We start from the raw sequence: 10,000 nt of genomic DNA on the forward strand, positions 1-10,000 counted from the left end.
AGAGAGAGAGAGAGAGAGAGAGAGAGAGAGAGAGCACACCTCTTAAATAACCCAGCGTCAGGGTTTTCATGACTCGTCACGCACTCCTCCCGCTCCCCCACTCGTCCTTGCTGTCGTAAAACTGAGATGGAAGAATCAGTAATTTAAAAGATGACTTACAACACATTAATAAAATTGGTGCATTCCGCTGAGTTTTCTTCCCCTTTTTCTTTTACGTGAGTTCTGTTTTCTTTTCTCTTTTCTTTTGCTTCCCTGATTTCCACTTGTGTGTAATATTCTGTCATTTTCTCGTGATTAGGTGTTTGTTATTAATGATTTTTTTTTTTTTTAAGGAGGGATGGTTGGCTTTGCGTTTGTAATTGTTATTCTGTGTGAGTGTGTGTGTGTGTGTGTGTGTGTGTGTGTGTGTGTGGGTGTGTGTGTGTGTGTGTGTGTGTGTGTGGGTGGGTGGGTGGGTGGGTGTGTGTTTGCGTGAGAGTGTCTTATAAACCCAACACACTTTACTCCTCAATCAGCAAAAAAGATAACCTCCTCGTTTTATCCCATCTTGAAATCATAAGAAAACTGGAAGAGTTGAGTGAACTTAGCTCTCACAAAGAAGAAACCAACACAAATTTACAGAGGCCGAGTCACTTTACGAATCTCTTGATGGAGTCACAGAACCTGATTGAGGGCGGTAATGCAGGTGAAAGCAGAGTTCACCAGTGAAAGAAGGTATGAGGAATCTGGCCAAGTCTCCGTTTTCACTACCATGTTCTGAAACACTTCTGCGCAGTATCCCCACAACTTTCAAAAGGTTGTACTTGAAGTTACACAGGTTTTGAAGAGTGTTTGTATGGTTCTAATGACAGATTAATAATATTTCTCCATTATTAACAGGTGAAACACTCTTGAGACCCCAGCTAATCACCTATGTGGCCTTTGAAAACAGCCGTGTTGAGAGAGCAAACTGTTTCTGAATACGGGCCTTAGTGCGATAGACGGGGTAGACATGAAAAGCAAACCGTGTGAAGTACATTAGTGGGATGTTATAAAGTTATCTAATTTTAATATACGTAATAACTCATGGAGATGTGAAAGTTATTTTGTGCCTGAAGTGATAGCTGATAATTCTCACTTGAAGTATGTCTCTGGTATAATTTTTTTTCTTTTAATTCTGATTTATCCACTTACTGGTAGAAATGTGAGATTTAAGCAGAAGAACTGGTTAACCTTTTCATTTTGTGCCTGAAGTGATACCTGACGTTGATTTTGTCTTTAGATAAATACCCGATATGGGCATTTTCGAATTCTTTAAGTGAAATACCCTCACCCATAAAAACACCAAATCCCGACACATGTTTTCACACGGTAGTCGTAAGTCCTCGCCACGGAGAGTCACTTACGACACCCACCCCTCACTCATAAAAAAATAATTTAAAGAGAGAGGCAGTGTTATGTGTAGCCAGCAGGAAGCTTCAGCGTGATGCATGGAGGAGGCGATAACGCTTCGTGTATCAGCAAGAAGTGCACCGAATATCTGGGAGAAAATTTAGCACCTCCAGCACTCCGCGGCTACTCTTAAGGGAATGGCCAGTCTCTCTTTCAAGCAATTGGGTGCAAAATGTGTGGGCGCCATTGTGGCAGGCGTGGTGAAGTGAGGTGAAGAGGTCGCCATGAATAGTCGAAGAACGATTCCCTCCACCTACGTGCACGAGTCCTCAAGTGGCGGGAATGTCGCACCTCCTTTGTGCGCCTGGTGACCTCGCCGGCTGACAGACTGCCCGGGAGTGCTCGGAATGCCGGGATCAGGAGGCTATGAGGAGCTTGTGACTTGGAGGTTGTGAGGAGGTTGTGGGAACGTTTTGGTTAGGAGGTTGTAATTCGGAGGTTGTGATATGGAATTTAAATCTGGAGGTTGCAATTCGGGGACTGTAATTCGGATGACAACCTCGGAATCACAGCCCGCGAATGACAAACTCAAAATCGTAACCTCCAAATTTTGTCATTCGAAGGTTGAAATTTGGAGGCTTCAGTGTTTGGGGGATTTAACTCGGAGGTTGTAATCTGGATATTGTAATTTGGAAGTTGTAATTCGGGATTGCAACTTGAAGGTCATAATTCGCCGACTGTAATTTGAGGGTTGCGATTTGGAGTTTTGTGATTCTAAGGTTGTAATTTTGAGGTTGTAATAGAATGTTATAATAGGCAAGTAAAATAACCTGTGAACTCTTTTCTTTTCATCTACGTCTATACTTACAACACTCGTCCTAAGACAGTATCCAGCAGGGACTTCACCGTACGTTTACCACAATGAGAGCAGAACATCGAAAGTACATTATAATCAGACATCTTTTTCGTCACACTAAGATCAATACTCAGAGACACATGATTATCCCGATAGTTGTTTCAGCCTCAGACTCTGTTGTCCATTGCGTGGTGTCTGCAGCAGCATCACGCCCGCGACAGTACCCAGGTGGTAAAACTTAGCCCCTGGTGCTGATGTGCAAAACTTGCAATAAAGGAGAAAATTACGAATGCATTGTTCATTACTCCAATAAAGGACCTATGGGATTTATTTGCACCATCTAATTATTAACAAAAGTGATTTTTCTTTCATTTTGTCACGAAGGCGCGAGGAAGGATGAGCGGCAAAGCAAAACGCATTAGTAAGTTTCATGCGTGCACGGCGATGAGGAGTGCGTCAGTGAGTGGGAGCTGCGTGAGTTATGGTGGTGCATAAATCACTACACCTGTTTCCCCCATTATACACGCAGCGGCACGCCCCTGCCACACCTGACAGAGACATGTAGGGGTAATTATGCTAGAGTTGCTTTGTCACGGTTACACGCTACGTAGTAAACCAGCAAGTCGTTCCTGTGCACCGTTGTCTGCCACCTGTGACTGTGAGGCGCCGTGCTTCAACCAATTGACAACCTTTGCGCGACACTTCTTTCATTGAACCTTGGTGATATTTAACGAGCGAACAATAATATTTGCAGGCCTTACATATACACTATCACCCCTCTCACTCCCTTTGTTATATCAGTGATGTCCTTCAAAATCATATGATAAACTTACACCTCCGCATTTCATTTGGTTTAAGAATTATTGGCGTCACAATGTTTATCTAATCTTTCTCATCTCTATCTGATTTATACCACAAAGGCTGTCTTACATTAGAGACATATGATCTATTTTCAGGAACTCTTAGCTGTCAAAAGGGTTAGCTTGGCCTTTCTCATTTCCTTCCCACTTAGATTTATACAGCAAAGACTGTCCCTCATTAGACACATATTATTTAGTTTAGGAACACTTAGCATACAAAAGAGTTTATCTAACCTTTCTAATCTCTATCTGTTTTACACTGCGAAGACTGTCCTCCTTCATTACCCAGATTTTGATGCTCCTTCCACTGCTACGAGACACAAGGCTTCTTAATTACAAGCAAATCTGAAGCATTTCTTTCTCTAAACTTTACCCTGGCTAGACACTAAAAAATTTATCTTTTAATCTTTTTTTTTTCTTGTAGTTGCCTGGAAAATTAGTGTGTAATACTTTTTAGTGTTATGAAATGTTGCATACGACAGTGAAAGGATTTAACACAGCCCTGCGTCACGTGGTGGTGCATCAACTGTACTTGTCTCAGGTGCCTTACGTTCACCTGCTCGGACGCCCACTGACTCACGCTTCTACCTGTTATAAATTCATGGTAACAGAAAGGTCCTGAATAAAAGTGTCAGAAACAGTAATGAAAGACAGAATCAAAAGTTACAAGATACCAGAAGGGGACACACTCAAACCAAAGCAAGACACACACAAAACAACTTCAATTTTTTTTTTTTTTTTCGTGTGAGGAAGACTGATCAAGGGCACAAAAAATAATAAATAAAAAAGCGATCCTGATTCCGCTCTCAAGAAGAAGAAGAAGAAGAAGAAGAAGAAGAAGAAGAAGAAGAAGAAGAAGAAGGAACAAAAAACGAGAATTGTCCAATTTTGTTTTCTGAGGTGCCTTGATACTCCTCTTGTGACACAATTCAAGTCGCAGGAACAAAGAAAAAAAAAACAGGAAGAAATGCCCAAAATTTGCCACCACTTAGACCACTGCAACATTCTCCGAGAGCACTGATAACACACTAAGACCACCACAAGACGCATCTCAGACCACGAGTTACATAGACCACAACAAAATACATACAAACCACCACAAAACTTATTCATCTTATTCAGACCACCACAGGACATTCAGACTGCTGCAAAACACAGTCAGACTTCAACAAGACTCACCCAAATCCCCACGAAATACAGACTAAAACCACCCTCGTGAGACCAGTACAACACACACACACACACACACACACACACTATCACTACAAGGGGCCAAGACCACAGAGGGGCCAGCATAGCCTCACTCACAACCATAGTGGAGAATGAAGCCCGCAGTGTCGCAGCCCCCACCACCTGCCCGAGCCCCGCCAAGGCACACACTACCAGGCACCGGGTGGCTCCTCCCATGACGGTGACTGCCGGAGTGCCACTGCATCCCTCGCCTCCTCCACTTTTGTACTCCCCCACACTCCACCGTTCTCAGCACCTTCCTTCCCCCTAATCTCTGCTTGCCTCTTCTTTACCTTTATTTCTAATATTTTCTCACCTTTTTTCATGTTCATAGTGCCTCATTTTTTTTTTTTTTATTCTCAGCACTTCCTCGGCTAATCATTTCGTGTCTTTTCCTCACTTTTTTTTATTTCTAGTACTTTCTCACCTTTCTTATTTCTTAGTTTATTTTTCCTTCTCTTTATGTTCCATCCTTTTTTTTTTTCCAATCGTTTATCGTACATTCTTTCCCTTCACTGTCCATTCCCCCCCTCCCTCTCACCTGACCATTCTCCTCCCTTCTCCTCCCTCGCGCCTCCCTGCATTCCTCATTCCTCGTGATATGACGCAATAGTAAGGCACCACTCCCCATTATTCATGCCTGCCTTCTGTTTACGCTCTCCCTCCATTACCGGTGCTGGCAGTACTAAGACTGACGCCCTGTGCTTCTCTTCATTATTCACTTCTACTCTCGTGTCTTGTCCACGCACTGCCGGCCATTGGTCCATGTGATACATTATTCACTCTTGTGTGTAGGAGCAAGTGCTTTCGCAATTTATAGTGTGATATATATTGCCTGAAGAGAAAATACTGTATCATGGGGAAATAAATATGGTGGCACAGTTTGTGATGCCACTGTAGATGATAGGAATGTGGTTACGGAAAGAGTTCATTTTATGAAACGAGAAAACTATCTTGCAGTTTAAGACAAACACTGGATGTGAAATGGGAGACAAGAAATATGCAACTATTTTGATCGTAAACTTACCAATGAGTGACTTCCGTAATATTACTGGAAACTATAAGTTGTGAGCAGAAAATGAGAGCGCACAACAGCCTCTTCATTCCAGCCTGTATTGTATCTGCGGCATTAGTATAGTCGTGGTCATAAATCGATTAACATACGCTCCCCTTCACTTTGTTTAGTGCTGGCCCTCAATTTCAAGTCCTCTGATCTGCTCAATGCAGTGTTTCATAATCTGTGGTGCCGAAAAAAAGTTTAGGGATGATGGCAGATGCTACATAAATTACGGTACAATGTCAGTGTTCCTTGCAAGGGATGCAAAACTACCAAGTGGATACTTTTTGACAAAGCATATTTTTTTAGACAAATTTTAACATAATTTTCACCTGTGTTAATACATTTTAGCATGGTGATGGGAAGTATTAAATTTGTACGAACATTGCACAAACTTTGGTAGGAAGTCTGTGCCACCAAGCGTTGTGGTGTACGTGAGGGGAGCTACACTTCCTACACCTGATTACAAGGGATGCTGAGGTCGGGAAAGGTTAAGAAACACTGGTTTTGAGCCTGTTATTTGCCTAGTTTTGTAAGGAGACTGTGGGCAAGCATGCGGACTGAAGATTGCGGAAAGACACGACACATTGAAAACAAGTGTAGAAAGTTACACCACTTACAACTATGACAATTTATTCACTGCTGTGGACGCTGGGGAGGTGAGTGAGTGAGTGAGTGAGTGAGTGAGTGAGCGAGGTCTCAGTATTGACATCAACACAAGGTTATCCAATGGCGGTGACAAAGGAAGCGTGCAATGACTGATGTCAGTGTCACTCACTATGTCCCGAAGAATCAAAACTCGTCTCTCTGTGATGTAATATAGGATTTACTCGTATTCTATATTCTTTCGCAGTTACCAAGAGTTCAGGGAAATAGTAAAGAGATAAATCAAAACAAATATTGTGACTATGATGTCTCACCCCGTGGAAATAATAGTCTCGTATACTAACTGCCTTGTGTCTACGGTACTTGCACTCGTATTCAGAAACGTTTTGGTCTCTCATCACAACTTTTCGAAGGCTGCATAGATGACTTGCCGGGTTTTGAATAATGTTTCTCCTCTTACTATAAAAATTTTATGACTCTGTCATTAGAATCGTGAAAACACCCTTAAAAACCTGCGTAACTTCAGCCAGAGCCTTTTGAATGTAGCGGAGGTGCAGCGCAGGAGTGTTTCACAGTATGGTCCTTACTTGCAAGTGCGATGGTTATGATTTCAAAAGAACTACTTGTCTGGTCTGTTCTCGAGGAGGGAGAAGTAAATAGCTTACAGGTAACAAACAAACAAATACACACACACACACACACACACACACACACACACACACACACACACACACACACACACACACACACACACACACACATACACACACCCGTTGAGGATGAGTGGTAGATATAAACAGATCCGCCTATGCCTAATAGATGAGACAATGAGACGTGCTGGCAGCCCATCATTCTCTCCCGTCCTGTTATAAAATAAATACATAATACTCTACGTCAATACTGTTACATGCCACTCTTTCTCCTTCAGGGAAAACGTTAAACACTTCCAACCACAGCAACTATTATAATCTCATATTACTTTTTGTAACTTCGTCTCCCCAGCAGCTCATCATGACAGGATACCGCTCCTATTTTCTTATGTAAGAGAGTCACTGACTAAGGGCAACAAAAAGTTCGAAAAAAAGGCTCATTGAGAGTGCCACTCCTTAAAGAGAGGTCAAAAAGGAACATCCAAAATTGGAGGACAATTGTCTTGAAATCCTACTTAGATTCCCGCTCGCCGATCACTTCAGAACACAAGGGATGCAGCAGGAAACCAGCAGCTTACACGTGACAGTCCTAGTACAAAAAATACACACCATTGTTCATCCATCATTCCTATCCATGGATCTGTCTGCTCTTCATTTAAATCTCTCGGTTTGCTCTGCACTGACAACCTGGTTACTGAGTCTACAGTATGGACAGTACATGGTAGCTTTCTATATGACGTTTTTCTTCTGCCATTGATTCTATAAGCTGTCAAATATGGTAACTGGTCCAGACTCAAATGTATTGAACTGATGTATCTTGAACTAGTATGAGGTGCATTTATTTCATTCCTCATTACTTGATTGTCAATTTCTTATAACCCTTTTAAAAATCTAACTTTATAGAGCTTGAACCTGTAACTTTTTGTCCTATCCTGGAGCCTGAGGACCGAGGAATGTTGGAAATGAATTGCTAATAGATAACACACACACACACACACACACACACACACACACACACACGTTGAGGCAGTGTGGTAGGCACAGACAGATCTGCTGATGCCTAATAGATGAGGCTCAGACATAACGTGTACATCCTGAAGACATCAAAGCAGACTGAGACGAAAATTCATAAGATGGAGGAACGTAAGACTCAACATGATGATCGAAAAGTAAGAAAGATGCAAATCAAATCAGATCATCCTCTCCAGTTACTGAAAGGTATAAAATGTATCTAGAGTTTCAGAAGTGTATGATGTGAGGCAGTATTAGCGATAGTGTTTTTTGAGTTTCACAATATTAACGGTCATTTTTGTTTTTATGAAGGGAAGGAAAAGTAAGAAAGATGCCGATTTAATAAGTTCATCCTTTCCAGTTACTGAGAGGTATAACATTTATCTAGTGCAAGAATTGTATGAAATGAGGCAGATATTAGTGATGATGTTCTTGAGTTTAACAATAATAATAGTCATCTTTGTTATCTTTCAGGGAAGAGATCGGACAAGCGTAGAATTTCTCACGTTCATGATATGGGCTGGACATGTTTTTTTTTTTTTTTTTTTTTGCGAGCTGCAATTTAATTCCTTATCGTGTGTTATTTCTTCAAATGAAAAAAAAGGTATGAAATTAATATGAATTTTCCAGATGCTTTTGATATTCACTTCCTCCAAGACAATGTGAAGACTCCAATTACAGATCATGATTCTATGTACGACCTCCTCCTTCACTCCCGCAGCCGTGAAAGGTCGTCTTGAACAATGAAGGAGTCGCGTGTCAGCCGCCGCCACACGACTCACTGACGTGACGAACAACCTACCGGAATGACGCCCGCTGACTTTTCACGCACCACCCCGAGCCTCGCCCTGACCTTGCCTGACTTCCCCGCATGCGGTCCTCAGGCGGCGATGGCCAGTGTCTGTGAGTGTCGTGAGGCTGTGCCAAGACACGTGAATGCCTGCCAGCGTCTTACTTGAGTGGTAACCTTACGAAACTAAAGATAGACGAAACAAGAAAAAGAAGACGGATTAACGACGAAAAAAAAAAAAAAAATGAAATACAGAAACCTGAAAACCCATCACTCATGCAAGGTTGCAAGCGCGACACTTGTTAACAATGACTGTTCCATGTAAAGTTAAAGTGAAGCGGTCACTCACTATGAATTTTGTAAAGTTGTCTACCGCATTGCAACTTACACTTATGATAACACGTCTGAAAGGCAACATTTTGACGAGTGATGCTCTAACACTGCTCGTTTCAAAGTTATGATTCCAAGGACACTGCATCAGTATCTTGAATATAACATAATCTAAAACAATGTTCACTGTGCACCACTGTCAGACGGCAAGCTCTGGCTGGATGTGGGAGTGTGCGTCTCATGAAAGGGGTGACTTAAACGTCCTCACAGTAACCTGCAGTGGATCAGCGAGAAGAGTGTGGAAATGATCAATGACAGTAAACCTTCCTAATAACGATGCAGCAAGTTCTGTTACCGCCACTCACCACCAGGACACAGAGGCCTCCACCAAGGCAAGGAGGCGCTTATCGAGGGAAAGTTTAACATTGAAGCACCGCAGACTTTTTTCTCGTCTACAAACGAGAGTAATTTGTTTACGAGAGTGGCTGAAAGTAATTGAGGTGTTTAATGAACAAATGTGAGAAGACAAAAGTCTAATAAAAACATCAAAAGAATCACAATCCTAAGGTGTTTAATTAATAAGGCCACAACTACAGTACAACCATCAGCAGTACGTAATGTAACCATTTCACTACAACACCACCATTACACCATTACTACCATCGTCACCATAATTTCCACAGCCAGGAACACTATCATCATAAATACAACCACCACAGTTCCACTGCAACCACCAGCACCACCACAGTCATCCCTATCCCATCCCATCCTCAGTCATCACCACTACCACCACGGACACCAGTGTTGCCAGGCTTGCAACAGTTACTACCGCCGTCCTTATTGTTCTGGGGGCAGACTGAGCCGCATCCTCCTTCCACCACAGTCACCTAACAATACCTGCTTCTCTATAACTACAAATGTTACTATTTTTGTATATTTTTTTCAGTAACTATGTACTCTATTCCTCTATTCTTCCAGCCGACGTCCCTCCTTATTTGCTTGCGCAGTCCAGTCACTATCACTCCTAAAACCACTGTCCTGACACCAGCCACACGGGCACACCCAACACCACACCACCGCAGTCACCGTGGCCTGGCCAGTAGCCACCAGCGCCTGCACTCAGCCGTCATAGAGAGCCTCCCCCAACCAGGACTTGACACAACAACAGAGGGCGCCACGCCACCGACAGGCTGCTTGATGGACCTTCAGCTGATGCCAAATAAAAAATATGACGAATTA

The 10,000-nt window shown here is 42.5% G+C and overlaps 1 protein-coding gene across 10 annotated transcripts in view; it reads right to left on the reverse strand.

Moving 5' to 3' along the window:
- The window catches only part of LOC135102011 (glutamate [NMDA] receptor subunit 1-like), an 87,389-nt gene that overhangs the window by 7,853 nt on the left and 69,536 nt on the right, over positions 1–10,000 (reverse strand). The window contains exon 1 of one of the 10 annotated variants that reach the window (XM_064006613.1): positions 4,396–4,580. The exons of 8 other annotated variants lie outside the window; for them this stretch is intronic. In XM_064006613.1, the coding sequence (XP_063862683.1) occupies positions 4,396–4,494 (99 nt within the window). In that variant the 5' untranslated portion in view covers positions 4,495–4,580. Of the gene's footprint in view, positions 1–4,395; positions 4,581–10,000 lie in introns of those variants that run through there. One more of the 10 variants, XM_064006623.1, reaches the window with a different exon arrangement.

Source organism: Scylla paramamosain, chromosome 7, assembly GCF_035594125.1.
Source record: "Scylla paramamosain isolate STU-SP2022 chromosome 7, ASM3559412v1, whole genome shotgun sequence".
Taxonomy (NCBI): domain Eukaryota; kingdom Metazoa; phylum Arthropoda; class Malacostraca; order Decapoda; family Portunidae; genus Scylla; species Scylla paramamosain.